Source organism: Diadema antillarum, unplaced genomic scaffold, assembly GCF_040938485.1.
Source record: "Diadema antillarum isolate AM-2024a unplaced genomic scaffold, OU_Dant_1.0 seq00000743_RagTag, whole genome shotgun sequence".
NCBI classification, from domain to species: Eukaryota; Metazoa; Echinodermata; class Echinoidea; order Diadematoida; family Diadematidae; genus Diadema; species Diadema antillarum.
In genome coordinates, this window is record NW_027271640.1 from 82,751 (window position 1) to 100,326 (window position 17,576).

Consider the following 17,576-nt stretch of genomic DNA (forward strand, 5'->3'; position numbering starts at 1 on the left):
AAAATCTCAGATGTATCTCAGAAGTACCCAAATAGACATATTGTCAGCTGACAACCAGAAAGGCGTTATTGTATTCTTAGTTTTGAGCGTAAATAAAAACAATAAAGGTCAATTTTCACGAAATAAAAAGTTTACTCAATCAAAAGTGGGTAGATTTAATAGCATTGTTCCAAATATCGGGTAAAATAGTGCCCTTGTGGTTTAGATTTAGAACATTTTACTGGAAATGAAAATGATGTAAGATTGCCACCATAATATACAGAGGAGATCAACCTCTGAAATGCAATACCAATAACTTAAAGGGACTGTACAGTACTGGTTGAGGTAAGGGATTCATGTTTTGAACATTTCCAAGTGAGATAATGAGAAACCTCTCCTGAAATTTGAAAGAGCATGTAATTTTAAGAAGGATTCAATGTTTATCTGATGAAAATTGGTTTTGAAATGGCTGAGATATCCAAAAAAGTGATAATAATAAAAGGCGACATGCCACAACTTTATTAGGATCTCTTTGTTTCACCTTGTTTTGGATATCTCAGCCATTTCAAAACCGATTTTCATCAAATAAACTTTTGATACCCTTTAGAATTGCATGCTCTTTGACATCTCATAGAGTGGTTTCTGAATATCTCGCAAAACGTTAAAAGCAAAATCCTCACCTCGACCAGAACTGTACACACTCTTTGATTCCCCAAATTGCAATTACACCCTTCTGGTTCTCAGTCGACGATATGTTATTCTGCCAAATCATTGCCTTTATGTACCTTCCTGTCTCTGTGTATTCCTGCCAGGTATGTGTAAAGAAGGTGAATTCTCCTGCCCGGGCACCGGCCAGTGCCTCCCGGCTCACCTTGTCTGTGATTTTTACTACGACTGTATCAACAGCACAGCGGACGAACTTGCCTGCCCAGAACCTGAGCTAAGTTAGTACTTGCTAGTATGTCTCAAAAACTAGAGGGGGGAAATCATTTTGAGGCAATTTGCTGATTTTAGATGTTCATTGTGTTCTGATTGAGTTATTCTATTTTTTTTTTCTACATGTGTAAAGTTTGGAAGCATGAAAGTTAGTGTAAGTTGTATTCAAAAAAAGTTCTGTACACCAAAAATTTGTTTTCCCATTTTAACCTGGGTTTTTTCAGTTTTCCAAGGGAGAAGTTTATAGCAGCATTGGTGAAAATCAAACTTTTATGAAACTTGAAGAAAATTGGTCAAAAGTAGAAGTGTAGATTTGATGCACTCCATCTTAATCATGAATCAAAAGTGATTAAAGAGTTTATTAAATTATTTATGAGTATTGTAAGTGAGAGAAAGCACACAAACAGCTTTTTGAACAGTCCTGAAAATCCTTGAATCCCCTTAACCCATTGAGGACGGTTTGATTTTGCTACAACAAGCATTTTCCATAGAAGCTTGCCTGAGTATACTCGGGACTCATCTTCAATGGGTTAAACCAGCTTGTTTGAAAGCCTGCCTTTCTGGAACGTCGTTGTCACTTCTGTTATTATCATTCATTTGACCAAGCAATACACTACTGTATACGCCGAATATTTCGCGAGGTTTTTATTTTTGGGAATTTCGCGAGTCAGGTGCTATTTGCGAATTAAAGACATGCAAAATCTCCGTTTAGTACAGGAATCCACGATCGCGAATTTAACCACTTGCGAAATCGTTGGGGATTCCCGATTCGCGAAAATTTAGACTCGCGAAATATATGGTGTATACTGTGTATTAGTACCATTACAGTGCATAACAATGCAATACAATACAATACAATACAATGCATAACACAGTGAAATGACACAGGACACTTAAGAAAGAAAACATTTTGGAATAAACTATTTGCAAAAGCAAATATGGAAAATTAGAGCAGTATGTTGTGAAAGTGTTTGAAACTATAATCTCCTGGAAAGCTGATTTTATCACTTTTCTGCCTAAGTCTGACAAATAAAACTAATGTGCATATAATCTACTAGTATATTTCTTTATAAATTAGTGTGTCAAATTAGTGCCTGGAAATGTCCAGTCAAATGATTTTGATTTCAGTTTTATCAATCTTTGCACACTTTCTATTCGTGTGTCCCCATGTCTTTACCATTATGTATGGCTCATTTGCTTTTAAGCGTAAGGATAGCAAATAGTAATTACCATCATGAAGGTTTATCTATCGTAGAGATTGGCTGGTCATTATGCAATGAGACATGAGTCAGATGTCTTCATATCTTTGAGGCATCTTCAGTTTGGCTTATACTTCAAATATTTTTGAGTGGCCTCTTCATGCCAGTGCTTGTGACAATGAAGACCAAAAGAAATGCTCTGTTTTTTTCTCCTCCTAGTGCTCTACCAGCCGAACGAAACACAGATAATCACTATCCAGTCTCCTAACTACCCCAACAACTACGACGCGAGGTCGTACGTCGTCTACCTGTTGCAGGGGCCGCAAGATTACCGCTTCATAGTCCGTTTCAACGAGTACGATGTCGACTGGAAGGGTTTCCTGACTTTCGGCTCCACTCTGGACTACGACGACCATGACAACGCCTTCTCAGTGTACAATCACCATGCCGAACCCAACATGCTGTACACGCCCACAAATACCTTTTACATCCAGTTTTATGGTGGCCCATACGGCAGGTCACGGGGGTTCCAGTTGACTGTGCAGGCCGTTTCGATTGAAGGTATGCCACGTTTGTTGAACAAATAGGAGTTGAATGCCCAGAAACTATGTTTTACTTTTAAGTCCAGTTGCATGCTTGACATTAACTTGCCACACGTCTATACATGTATTCAGGTGTGTAGAGATCTGTCTATTTGTTTGAAGAGATTCAAGTATATCAAGCCTGGCTCAAACTTTAACTTTTTTTTTTAATGCCCTGTGTATCCCTTCATGCTTGATCATTTTCTTTTGTTTTTAGACAAATGGCCTTATTCCTCTTCAATCATGACATGGACATTTGTATTCTGATGTTTATATGTACATGGTTGTATATGACAGGGCCCCCCACAAAAACCTGAAAAAATAAGTCACCAAATATAGAAATCTCTCGTTTTTGTCCTCATTAACCTTTCCAGACTTTAAGCTTTGCAATGCTGTTCAATTGTCTCACCCTATTTCTCAACTAGTCGCCTTATTCTGCATATTTCAAGGCTTTCCCGTCTGCGCGTATATTGCTAGTGCATGGTGGCAGGTTGTATGTGATGATGATAGAGAATTCAATTACTCCAGCTAAATCCAGTCAAAAATCCAGTCCAATGCAATTTAACCCAATCCATTCCAATCCAATCCATCTAGTTCAGTTCAATCCAATCCAGTCAAATCCGTCCAATCCAGTGCACTCCAATCAGTCTAATACAATACAATCATTTCAATCAAATCCAATCCATCAAGTCCAATCCATCAAGTCCAATCCATCCAATGCAATCCAATCCAATGCAATCCATCCAATCAAATCCTATCCAATGCAGTGCAATTCAATTCACTCCAATCCAAATCAATCCAGTCCACTCCAGTCCAGTCCAATCCATCAAATGAAATCCATTCTAATCCATTCCATTCCAATCCAATCCAATCTAAGCCATCTAATCCAATGTGATCCTAGCTGATCCAATTCAGTCCAGTCCAATCCATCCAGTCCAGTCCAGTCCAATCCATCCAATCCAATACAATCCAATCCATCCAATCCAATCCGATCCAATTCAGTCTAATACAATCCCATCCAATCCAATCCAATCTGATCCAATCCAATCCAGTCACTTGTTCTTTGGGTACTATTTCCTAGATGTTCCTACACAGCCCCCGGTGCCAACCTGCCCTGCAGGGGATTTCACCTGTTTCGATGGCACCTGTCTACCAGGAATCTTTGAGTGTGACGGTCTTACGGACTGTTCTCCCCAAGGGGAAGATGAGCACAAGTGTTTTGCCAGTGGAGGTGAGGTTTTCAAGTCCATCTAATTTCAAGGGATGGTATAGTTTTGGTTGAGATAGGGTTTTCAAATTCTAATGTTTTGCAAGATATTTCGAAAACACTTCTGAAATATTAAAGAGCTTTAAGTAATACAATTCATAGAGGAATTTAAGGTTTATTTAATGAAAATAGGTTTTGAAATGGCTGGAATATAAAAAAAGTAAAATGAAGCTGGCCCTATAAAAGGTGGTTCCCACCTTTTTTTTGGACCTCTTTGTTTTTGGATATCTCAGCCATTTCAAAACCAATTTTTATCAAATATACTTTGAATTCCTCTTAAATTTGTGTGCTCTTTCATATTCATTCTATAGGAGGTTTCTCATTACTTCAACAGAAAAAAAAAAAAAAAAATGGAAACCTCAAGCCCAGTTTCAACCAAAACTATGCCATCCCTTTAAGTTCCAGGCTAGTTGAGTTGTCATTGGGAAAAGAAGTCTTCTTGTCTATGGTCACATAACACAGCACAATGTGTAAAGAGCGCACACCTACATTTGCTACTCAGAGAACAGACCATATGTGACCGTCCATCACAAAACCAACAAAAAGTCACTGGACAAGGATTTTTAGTCAAGGGCAGATTCTGAAATAGCATGGTCTAAAAGAAGGACTTAATCTAACCAATTTACCCACTGTGCAATACATGAGACAAAAAACAGAATGTAAAACTCTTGTAGTAACCACAATGAAGGAATTATTTGATTAAGCTCAAGTTTTTCACATTCATCAATTTAAGCAGACTCTGTCCATGTCTCAAGCAAATACTAATGTTCAATACAAATGTGACCCGTTACAACAAAAAGGTCCTAAAGTCGCGCAAGGTCGAAGCCGCGAAAATCGAGTTTGAAGTCAGAGCATTAAAATTGGTCAAAATTTACGATTTTCTGATTTTGATATATTATTGGAGTCTAACATGTCTTCTATCATCTGTCGAAATTTTGAAGCAAAATGATCAAAGGAAAGATTAAAAAATAGCGTTTTGCTGAGCCATGTTTTTTGGCGTTTCAACGAAGCAGAAACTGGTTCGAAAATTGGATTGAGCGCCACAGATAGGTTCCGCCCCTAACAACGACCAGAGTGATCTCATTGGTCAGTTTGCTGCTTGCTGCTAACCGAAGCGTGAAGCTCGCACACTGCCCAGTCGACTGGTGCGTGCGGGCGGGGTGCGCTATGCTCAGCCGCTTCTCACGTCGTGGTCACTGATTGGTTGGTGAGGAGACCGCCGACGCTGATGTGCTTGAATGAACTCTTCGGGGGTTGTTAGGGCTTACCTTCTATTGTCCAGAGGTGAAAACTGACTTGCGTGTCCCTTGTTCGCGATTGCGTCGAAAGGAAGACTTTTAGGGCGCTTTTCTCGAAACAGTGATTTTCCAGACGTCTCGACATGCTCTCTTTTAAACATCGATATCTCCGCAGCCGATTATTTTTGTAAAATGTGTTATATATCAATTTAAAGCAGAAAGATTAGGGGATTATATCATGCAATTTTCAAATAATCGACCTCGCCCGACTTTAGGATCATTTTGTTGTAGCGGGTCACAAATGTTCTAAGGTACTAATGTTCAATATAGTAGCACTAACATTTCAAAAGGTATCAGAATTGAAAGTGAACAGTGTGTATAGTTTTTTTTTTTAATCAAATAGAAGGGGTCTGCCAGACATACCTAATCACACCAATTGAATAAAATAGTGTTCTGTAAAAACTGCTAAAAACGCAATTTCCCATTTGTTTCATAAACTCAAACCATAGAATTGCATGGTAGAGTTGCTCTTCCACAAATATGAATGAACTGAAGGTTGACCAGATTCACCCATTTCACCTGACTTTTGTTCGGTTTGTGATGCACGGTCACATTTGGTCAGGTTGACACAAGACTTGTGTGAAATAATGTCTGATTCACTCTGTTCATCAAAGCCAACATGAAATTTGGTGCAGACTTATGCCTCAATCTCTTCCACCCCCCTACGTACACCATTCATTCAACAGGAGGCTGTAGGTCACACCAATTCACCTGTAACAATGGTCAGTGTATCCATAGCGACTGGCGATGTGATGGCATCAGTGACTGTTCTCAGGGGGAGGATGAGGAAGGCTGCCGTGAGTATACAGGATGTACTACATATGCAATAATTGTATTTTAATGAAATTTGAATATTTTCGTGAGCTGGGTGCTTATTTGCAAACAGGTGAAAATATTAACTCTGCTGACAACATGATTTCAACGTGCACATGTACATGTACTAGTATGCGGTACCTATAATATTAGTATCACATTTACTATTTGTTATAGTGCTAAATTGTCATCACACAACCCACACGGGTGGATCCAGGAATTCCATAAAGGGGTGGGGGGGGGGGGGCTGAAGGGGTGGGGCACATTTACTATGTTACAATGAGAGCGCACACGCCCCCATTTATCATTTTATTTGTTTTGTTTGCACAAAAATTTAGGGATGGGGGCGCATGCCTGATGTGTCCCCGTGTTGATCCGCCACTGCACCACACACACACATAATCCAAACTTGTGACATTCTGGCGCTGTGCCAATGATAATTGAAAGACAAGTCCCGTCACTTCACACAGTGAAATGGGAAAAGCAGAGGCTCCAACCCCATGCACCTTCTGATCTGGAGATTCTCCCCCCTGAAACCCCTAGCAAACGGGAGACTCTAACTTGATGTGCGCGAAGCGCCAAGTTCCTTGTGGCCGGGTTCCACCTCTAAGGTTCTAGATGTTATCTCTTGCTATCTAAGGCTTATTTTTCAACATACGATGACACTATAGTAAGAAATCATTTCAAGCGGGAGAAATTAAAGCTTAAGCGGGAGAACAGGAGATTTTGCAAAAATGGGCTTTTGGCGGGAGATCTCTTGTCGAAAGCGGGAGATTTGGAGTCTGTGGAAAAGTATCAGTTCTTGTGGCATCAATGTCAGAACAGTACTATCTGGACACTATATGTATTAAGTACAGCTGTACAGGTGTACGATATGTGAGTGTACTTACTCTCGAAGTAAAGAGCAAAATATAACATTCAGTGTTATGCCCTCATGCCAAACAAAAACTTTTACATTTGGCATTTGACACGAATGATAGAAATATTCCACTTTGAGTCAAAGCGGTAAAATGGAAGGAAAACTCTTGTTTTGCCTGATAACTTCTGTCATTTCTTCCACACACCTGCAGCATTCCAGTGCTTTGGGGTGAGTCAATACACCTGTGTGGAGAGTGAGCAATGCATCCCATCCTTCTTCCAGTGTGACTATTACCCAGACTGCACCTTTGGGGAAGACGAGACTGACTGTGGTGAGTAGGATTCACCCTTTATGTGCCCAGGGGGGGTGTTTCACAAAGAATTTAAGTCAAACTTATAATTAAAGATTGACTAAAAATTATGGTATGCCAGTGGTTTCCTTGTTCAGTTTTATTTGCCTAATCACCACCCACTTCACATTATCATTATTGTTTACGGAATCATTCCTTTGTTATTTATTTTACCTTGTATTATCAATGGTACCATGAAAAAAGTCTTGAAAATCTTCATTTTCATTAAAAAGTTGAGCAACATTGAAGATACATACAGCATACCATGATTTTTAGTCAATCTTAAATTTCAAGATCAACTTGGGTTCTGTGTGAAACAGGCCCCAGGCATGGAGCTTGACTGGCCAAGCTTGAATTATCAGTGTCATGTAATCCATCCAAATGAGATCTTTGTAGAGTCAGCAAGCACACTCTGGTGTAGCAATGTACTTTCAGTCCAGTAGAGCTACCATAGTCAAATGAGATGGGCTCTGGAGATTAAGTTGTATGGGCCATTAGATTCCAGATATTGTTGCCAGTTGGTCAAGAGAGCTGTCCAGCATGCCTTCCAGTTACCAGACGTTGTAGCGATCATCAAGTACAGAACAGATTGACCATCTTGGCTCTGACCATAGCTTTATGATTAAATGCATGTATCTAGTATGGTTTCTTAATTTCCAGAAGATGAATTTTGAAGTATGTGTATGTGTGTATCAGTTTTGATTAAAATTGAATATGTCCACATCTCATTGACTTAGAATGGAAATGACAGTAGACTTCAACATACTAAGCATGAATCAGGCTATTATAAGGGCAGATAATTTTGATTATTAAAAAGTTCTGATTGCCCCAGAATCTCCCTGCATAGGTTGCTGTCCCCAATCAGACTGCTACATTACAGGCTGCTTCATGTTTGTGTGAAGACATGAATAGAATTGATATGGCTGGAGTAAGCTCTCTATATCAAGCTGACATTCAGGCCTTGGTCCATGATATCCAAAATGATGTTGTGAGCGTTGCATAATTTAGTCGCCTTCTCTCAAAAAGCATTTGTTTGAACAGTTGAGAAAAACCCAGATGCTTTAATTTGTCTTCCTTCTCAAACATTTTTCAGGAGAGTGCACTGAGGGTTACTTCAATTGTTCAGATGGGGCCTGCGTACCAGACTACTATGTGTGCGATGCTTACTACGACTGCTTGACGAGAGCTGATGAGATGAACTGTGGGACTCCCATGAACACTAGTAATATGGCACCTTCAAATCACATGAGTGACATTGTCTTAATTTGGCCATCTTTAGTTTCAATGGCAACTTTCATCAGTTATGCCTTCTGTTCATTGAGATATAATGACATAGCAATCAAGCCTATAGTGTTCTGTCTTTCTCACAGATCACATCGTTCTAGAGGAAGGGGAACAGCATCAAATCCAGTCTCCAGGCTACCCGAATATGCACGACTCCCTTTGCTACTACCTTTGGATAGTCATGGTTCCCGAGGGATTGTATGTCCACGTCATCTTCCAAGCCTTCTCCGTCAGCATCCACACTTACATGTCCCTCGGCAGCGGCTCGGACCCGGATAATACCACCACCCGGTTCGCCGTGTACTACCACCGCACTGCACCCAGGGAGACAGTCATCCCTAGCAGCGTGGCTTGGATCGAATACCACTGTGGGGTGTATGGAGATGGTCGCGGATTTGACGTGATCATCAGACCTACAAACATTAGCAGTGAGCCATTATCCCTTCCTTCTTTACAGGAAAATTTGTTGCCACTCTACTTCTTTACTGCAATCTTCATGCAAGTTTTTGCTTATGATTAACGTGGACCACTTTCGTTTTTCTGTCATAACATTCCTTGTTGCTACCACTTTTAATTCTCCTTGGCATCTCAATTATTTGATTGGTGCAACATATTCAAAGTGTACTGCTGTTAAGTCTATGGGGGCATTTATCAACTCTTTTTCTCGGCAGAAACAGGTTTTCCAAACAGCTTTCAAGGAATTTTTACGAGTTGATAAACACAAAGCTGTTTTGAAAGCCCTTTCGGAAAGCCTTTTGGAAAGAGTGTGTTTATCATCTCTCCTTTTCTCGGCAGAAACAGGTTTTCCAAACAGCCTTCAAGGAATTTATACGAGTTGATAAACGCAAAGCTGTTTTGAAAGCCCTTTCAGAAAGCCTTTTCGAAAGCCACAAATTTGTGGCTTTCCAAACAGGTTTCCTAAACAGGTTTTTAGAAAGCTGTTTGTAAAAGCCTTTTGAGTTGATAAACTACAAAGCATGGCTTTGTAGTATTGTACTGCAGTTACGAACAATGCATGCCGTATATGACCTCTTCTCCTCGGGTCGAATTGTGCAATGCAGCTGTGCAGTGACAGGCTAGTTATCGTGTTCGCGAAGAATTGATAAACGCAACTACAATGTGTATTTTGGAAGCTGTGCTAAAGGGCTTTGGAAACGGCTTTTGAAAGCCGTTTGAACAGGGGAAAGTTGATAAAAGCAGCCAAAGTCTCATGCCGCCACTCAGAAATATTTGAAGTATGTGCTAAACTGGAGCTGCCTCACAGATAGGAAGACAATTGATTCATGTGGCATTGCATCATGACTCGTCACTCTCAAAGGAAGATATGTCTTTATGATGGAAATTGCTTTTCGCCGTCCCTTCTTAGAAAACAAGCGGCACATTAATAGTACAGGGCTTTGGAAAGGGCTTTGGAAAGCCGTTTTATCTCTTTATGTGCCATGGTGGAAACCCCCTGTGTGCCACCTTATTCTGAGACACAAAGGTGGTCATGCTTTGAGAAAGAATTCGGTTTTTCCAATTTGTATAACTTCTACAAATTTCTGTTAAGGTGGACACAATAGTGAGCAAAGTTAAAGAGGAATGCCAAACTTAGCTTCGATATAAATTGTATGACAAATCCATTTTCAATTTTTCTTTTGAATAACCACTTGCTACATTACTGTAAAGGCATGACTTTTGCACATAAAACCGTAGCAGAAACTTAGAATGTACACGCAAATCTAGTAGGGAACACCGCTTGATAGCCAATCACACATAGAATGCAAGCCATATGTGAGAGGAACAAAAGCGCGAGAAACGCTTTCATTGTACTGCAGGATTAGCGATTTATCGATCGGTTTAAGCGGCTTTGTGTGTTGAGCAGAATATGCGAAGTTGGCACGCCGTCGACCGAGTCGGACGTGCGAACGTGGCACATACAGAGTTAAACAGGGGAAAGTTGAAAAACGCAGCCTCAGTGAGTCTGCAGAATTTGTATAAAACCTTATAAAACTATGTGCAGCTCTTGAATGACCCCCCAAAATTAATCAACATGGATGGTAACAGCGACGGTCAGCAAGTGGATGTTGGTATATTAAAGAAAAATGAAAATTTGGGAAATATGCATGGAATAAGCCAGAATTTGTTGTTTTGTCAAACAGTGATAACAGTACATATTTTGCAGGCAATATATAAACTACTCAAACCAGGAACTCTATCCGAAACACTTTTCTTGTTGATCTCTGACCCAAGCACTTTTCCTGTTGAACTCTGACCCAAGCACTTGAATATCCTGTTGAGCTCTGACCCACTTTTTCTGTTGAACTCTGACCCAGGCCCTTTTCCTGTTGAACTCTGACTCCAGCATTTTTCCCATTGAACTCTGACCCAAGCACTTCTCCTATTGAACTCTTACCCAGACATTTGTCCTGTTGAACTCTGACCCAGGCACTTTTTCTGTTGAACTCTGACCCCAACATTTTTCCCATTGGACTCTGGCGCAAGCTCTTTCCCCATTGAACTCTGACCCAAGTACTATTTCCCATGTAACTCTGACCCCAGCAATTTCCCATTGAACTCTGACCCAAGCACTTTTCCAATTGAACTCTGAACCAAGCACTTTTCCCATTGAACTCTGACCCAAGCACTTTTCCCATTGAATTCTGACCCAAGCACTTTTCCTGTTGAACTCTGACCCAAGCACTTTTCCTGTTGAACTCTTACCCAGACATTTTTCCTATTGTACTCTGACCCAAGCACTTTTCCTCTTGAACTCTTACCCAGAGACTTTTCCTGTTGAACTCTGAACTAGTCACTTTTTCTGTTGAATTCTGACCCCATCATCTTTCCCATTGGACTCTGGCGCAAGCTCTTTTCCTATATAACTTTGACCCAAGCACTTTTCCCATTGAACTCTGACCCAAGCACTTTTCCCGTTGAACTCTGACCCAGGCACTTTTCTCGTTGAACTCTGACCCCAGCATTTTTCCCATTGAACTCTGACCCAAGCAATTCTCCCATTGAACTCTGACCCAAGTACTTTCCCTGTTGAACTCTGACCCCAGCATTTTTCCGATTCAACTCTGAACCAAGCACTTTTCCCATTGAGCTCTGACCCAAGCACTTTTCCCATTGAATTCTGACCCAAGCACTTTCCTGTTGAACTCTGACCCAAGCACTTTTCCTGTTGAACTCTTACCCAGACACTTTTCCTATTGAACTCTGATCCAAGCACTTTTCCTATTGAACTCTGACTCAAGCACTTTTCCCAATGAACTCCGACCCAAGCACTTTTCCCATTGAGCTCTGACCCATAAGCACTTTTCTTTTTGTTGTTTCAGCTCATGTCTTTCCAGACTGTGAGTTAGGAGAGGTCCAGTGTTTTGATGGTCACTGCATCCCCTCCCACTTCCTCTGTGACACCATTCGAGACTGCTCCATGGGAGAGGATGAGGGGCATACCGCCCTCGTCAATTGTACAACCTACACCAACGGTGAGCTGCCTTTTGAAATTTTTTGGGGCGGGGCTTAGCTTCCTCTTAGTTTTGCTTCTCACTTCCCAACATGATATGATTTCGTCTAATGTCTTTAATACGGACCTCATATGGCATTGCCTTGTGAGCATCAGTGGATCAAGGGCACAACCATGAACAACTGCTTGATATATTTGTTAACAAATCTTAATAGTAATAATAATAATAATGATAAAAATAAATATAATAATAATGATAATAATAATTATGACAATAATAATAATAATAATAATAATAATAATAATAATAATAATAATAATGATAATAATAATAATAATAATGATGATGATAACAATGGTAATGGTAATGATAATGATAACGATAACGATAACGATAATAATGATATGTCTGTGAATGTTCTCAGTCATCCGGGTAAAGTATCACATGAACAATATCGGTAAATCTAGTCAACTGGACTTACTTGTAATTTGGAGTAGCGACGTTTCGCGTCTGCTCCGGGGCGCTTCATCAGGCCGACTGATCTTTGGCGGCAATTGGTTGTTGACCCGTAACAGGGTCGGGGAATTTCGGAAAGCGCCGAGGAATCTTCCGAACCGCCGGGTTGTAGACACAACCTAGCCGGAGCCTACAACCCGGCGGTTCGGAAGATTCCTCGGCGCTTTCCGAAATTCCCCGACCCTGTTACGGGTCAACAACCAATTGCCGCCAAAGATCAGTCGGCCTGATGAAGCGTCCGGAGCGGACGCGAAACGTCGCTGCTCCAAATTACAAGTAAGTCCAGTTGACTAGATTTACCGATATTGTTCATGAGATAATAATGATAATGATAATAATGATGATAATAATAATAAGGTCTTATTTACCCAGGAAAGCCTCTTCAGCACTGCCACTGCTCTACCAGAGGGCCCTGCTATTATTACCCCTAGCATTGCCAGGTACCCATTTGTACACCAGGGTCGAGAGGGGCATAGTGGGTAAAAACATCTCGTCCAAAGACGTTGCCACTGAGCGGGATTCGAACTCGGATCCTCTGATCGGGAGTCAGGATTCTTATCCACTATGACATTTTGTGTAATCCATGTTTATATTTCCAGGAGCGTGTGGTAACCACGAAACAGAGTTCCAGTGCAATGACGATGCCTGTGTCCACGCAGACTATCTCTGTGACAACGTTCGCGACTGCGCGGAAGCGGAAGATGAGCTGAACTGCGCAAGTGAGTTCTTTGTTTAAACTTGAAGGGCGACCCTTTAACTGTTTATGTGCCATGGTGTAAACCCCCAGTGTGCCAAATTATTCTGAGACACCAACATATGCATGTTTTGAGAAAACATTCTGTCTTTCAAATCTTTGGAACTTTTATAAGTTTCTGTCACCCTGGAATTGTAGGCAGTGATGGAAGCTTCAAATTTACTCTCATATCCAGTTGGGAAGATCGCTTGATAGTCAATTATCACATAAAATGCAAGCTCCTTTTACATGTGACAGGAATAGATTAACAAGAAACGCTTTCATTGTACTGTAGCATCTGGCGATTTATCGCATGGTTTTGGCAGGTTTGTGCATTTGAGCGGAAGGTGCAAACTTGGCATGCTGTTGACTGAGTCGGGCGTGTGACTGCGTGGCGCATAAAGAGTTATGTCTGTCAGACCTAGAAAGGCCAATGGACTCATACAAGACATAGTATTAAACTACAAAGCGCTAAAAATTCATATTTGCAATATGTTGAAAAGTTCTACCAAGACACCTGTCTTGCTGATGCTATATGCCGGGATAATGAGTTGTCCTGAAGTATTTTGAGATCAATATTAAAAGTCGGTATACCCATCTTTTTATTATGCCTCCGCCAACGAAGTGGCCGGAGGCATTATGTTTTCGGGTCGTCCGTCCGTACGTCCGTACGACCGTGAGGTGGTTTTGCATCAAACTTGGTATGAGGGTATATCTTGGGGGGATGATGCTTTGTTTGGATTTTAGGATCACGGGGTCAAAGGTCAAAGGTCAAAGGTCACAAGTTATTTTGTGAAAAAAAGGTTGAAATTTCATGTTTTTCTCCATATCTCGCAAATGGTTAAAGGTATCTTCATGGAACTTAGTATATATGCATGTACCGATGGGCAGTGATTATCTAGGGAAGTTGGGGGTCATGGGTCAAAGGTCAGGGGGTCAAAGGTCAAGGTCAACTCCTCAAAATATCACTACTTTCCTTATATTTATGCAATGCCCGAAGGAATTTTTTTTCAACTTGATGTATGCATGTATAACCCAATATATATTCTGTGGGAAGTTTCTTGCCAAAAGGTCAAAGGTCAAAGGTCAAAGATCAAGTGAAAGTGCTAAATTGCACTTCTTCCTCCATATCTCAAAAGTAACTCAAGGTATTATGAAACTTACATATTCATGCATGTTCTACCTAACAGTGATTCTCTTTGGAACTGTGAGGTCAAAGGTCAAAGGCCAGGTTTAGATAATACTATTTTACCATTTGATACTGAAAGTATACTTTTTCTCAATACCTTGAAAATTACTCAATGCATAAACTTATAAAAGGGTCAAAAGTCAAGTAAAAATTATCAGTTCCCCCAATACCTGCACTCTGACGTTTTAATCATTCATCCAATTGAACCTAGTTCTAGGAAAGTGAACATTCAGCACATTTGTGGCAAACCTGTCATTTTAATATTTTGCCAATTGTGTGAAACTGGCATCACACATTGTCAAGACATTGTACTACAGACCTATTGGGAGAACCATGCATTATGGCGGAGGCATACACCAGTCGCCGTAGCGACATTTCTAGTTCCTAAGGCACCCTCCCCTTTGAGAAGTGGGTATTCAGATTGCTGCTAGTATGTGATGATTGTATGTCCAAGGAGTAGTATTGAACTGTATGCAGCTTGAACTGCGGGCAATTCACTCTCCCGTACAATGGATTACTGCTGTGACCAGATATATATCTTTTAATCGAATATGAAACATCGCATAGCAACCACAGTCAGGTAAGCTCTGAGATTGTAGTACCTCTAGCAAAGCTGTTTGGCTTATTTTTCACATTCTCGTTACCTAATTGAAATTGTGTTATTACAGCGTTCTTTCACACATTATGCATTTAACATACAAATGGTTTGTGTACATTTTACAGCAAAAATTGACAGTTCTTTACCTGTATGAGAACTATGTTTTTGATAAATGAAAGAAGGATATTATTCAGAGGGGTGAAGGTTCAGGTGTGAGTTTCTTCAGTTTGTCTCCCTCTACAAATTAAATTTGTTAAGATCGCAACTGCTGATCTGTAAATTAACAAACATGTTGGAAAAAAGGAACCAGTGGGACTCGAACCTGTCATCTACTGCTTTCCGGGCAGCAACACTACCACCAGGCTGTCCCTGGTTGCCGGCAGTGACACGATGAACATGGAACAAATACCCAAGCTCAGAGACTCCGACATTGTTACGTTAAGTAGTCCATGGCGGACAAGGCATAGGATAAAAGAAAGGATAAAAACTATGTTTTTACTTCAAACTTTGAATCCACTTTGATGACACATTAGCACAATTATACTCTCTTTTGAACTAATAAGATCCACATTGATGACACTGAAATTGTTTGCCTTCTTACTCTGCCAAGGAAACTGTACAGAGTTTGAATTTGAGTGCCCTGGAGGACAATGTATTCCAGAGACTGAGAGATGTGATGCCTATCTGAACTGCATCAATGGTATCGACGATGAACTCAATTGCGGTACCCCAAATAATTCAGGTGAGGTTGTTGGTGATGGTGGTGGTAGTTCCTTGAGTTTTTCAGCTCACATTTTATTGCACTTCCTGCATGCACTCAAAAGCCAAGAATGAGACTTATTACAAATATAACATCTCTTCATGCTAACATGCATGCTTTGCAAAAGCAACTCCCAACATTAAGGAACCTGCGGTATAATAATATATGTGGATTGTGTAAATACATTTTGGTGATCATACATGGGGCCCTGATAAACATTGTCCAGCACACAAACACACACACACATATAATTGTATATACATGTACACAGGGGCGGATCTAGGAATTCTGTAAAGGGGAGGTGCCTTTACAATATTAAAGGGGAGCGCACGCACCCCCATTTTTTTTAATTTCTTTTGTTTTAACCAAAAATAGAGGGGGGGGGGGGGAGCACGCCCGGTGTGCCCCCTCTGGAGTATATGTATAATGGTAGAGGATGTTATTTATGTGTGATGAAAGTAAAGTTTTTAAGTTACCTATTGCTAAAAAAAGATTGTAGAAAACTTTTAAAAGATTGACTCCTAGACTTAGTAGTCTAGTAGGAATGGGGGGTCCCCATGCACCCCCCGAACACATTTTTTGTCCCCGCCGAACGAGTTCGAGCAGGGGACTATGAAACGGGCTCCGTACGTGTGTGTGTCCGTGTGTCTGTCTGTCCGTCCGTCCGTCTGTCTGTGCGTCCGTGTGTGATCAAAATGTTCAATTTGCTACTTCTCTGTCATTTATGAGCCATTTTAATTCTGTTTGCTTTATATGATAGCACTACATGGGAGCTTTGAAACTTCTACACAGAATTTCAGTTGTGACCTTTGACCTTGACCTTTGACCTATATTGTACATTTTGCTTCAAAATGCTACTCCTTCGCCATTTCTAACCCGATTTCGATTCCGTTTGCTTTATGTGATGGCACTAGGTGAGGGCTTCAAAACTTGTACACAGAATTTTGACCTTTGACTTCTTTGACCTTTGACCTTGATTTGTGACCTATATTGTACATTGGCTACAAAATGCTACTCCTTCGCCATTTCTAACCCAATTTTGATTCCGTTTGCTTTATGTGATGGCACTAGGTGAGGGCTTCAAAACTTCTACACAGAATTTTGACCTTTGACTTCTTTGACCTTTGACCTTGATTTTTGACCTATATTGTACATTGGCTACAAAATGCTACTCCTTCGCCATTTCTAACCCGATTTCGATTCCGTTTGCTTTATGTGATGGCACTAGGTGAGGGCTTCAAAACTTGTACACAGAATTTTGACCTTTGACTTCTTTGACCTTTGACCTTGATTTTTTACCTATATTGTACATTGGCTACAAAATGCTACTCCTTCGCCATTTCTAACCCGATTTTGATTTCGTTTGCTTTATGTGATGGCACTAGGTGAGGGCTTCAAAACTTCTACACAGAATTTTGACCTTTGACTTCTTTGACCTTTGACCTTGATTTTTGACCTATATTGTACATTGGCTACAAAATGCTACTCCTTCGCCATTTCTAACCCGCTTTCGATTCCGTTTGCTTTATGTGATGGCACTAGGTGAGGGCTTCAAAACTTGTACACAGAATTTTGACCTTTTACTTCTTTGACCTTTGACCTTGATTTTTTACCGATATTGTACATTTTGCTACTAAATGCTACTTCCGGAGGGGGACATATTTTACGCACCGCGTAATTTCTACTTTTCCTTGTTTAACTTACTTTTTTGTAACCCTTAGGGTGTCTAGTTAGTGAATTTTTTTGTTCCCAAGAAAAAATTG

General features: G+C 40.5%; 1 protein-coding gene across 1 annotated transcript in view; it reads left to right on the top strand.

Annotated features, from left to right (window-relative positions):
* LOC139738450 (uncharacterized) overlaps nt 1–17,576 on the top strand; it is an 89,102-nt gene that overhangs the window by 33,119 nt on the left and 38,407 nt on the right. Inside the window, exons 20-29 of the mRNA XM_071649074.1 lie at nt 792–923; nt 2,334–2,675; nt 3,777–3,926; nt 5,947–6,057; nt 7,144–7,263; nt 8,375–8,503; nt 8,652–8,993; nt 11,886–12,038; nt 13,133–13,252; nt 15,664–15,795. Of these exons, the coding sequence (XP_071505175.1) occupies nt 792–923; nt 2,334–2,675; nt 3,777–3,926; nt 5,947–6,057; nt 7,144–7,263; nt 8,375–8,503; nt 8,652–8,993; nt 11,886–12,038; nt 13,133–13,252; nt 15,664–15,795 (1,731 nt within the window). The remainder of the gene's footprint in view (nt 1–791; nt 924–2,333; nt 2,676–3,776; nt 3,927–5,946; nt 6,058–7,143; nt 7,264–8,374; nt 8,504–8,651; nt 8,994–11,885; nt 12,039–13,132; nt 13,253–15,663; nt 15,796–17,576) is intronic.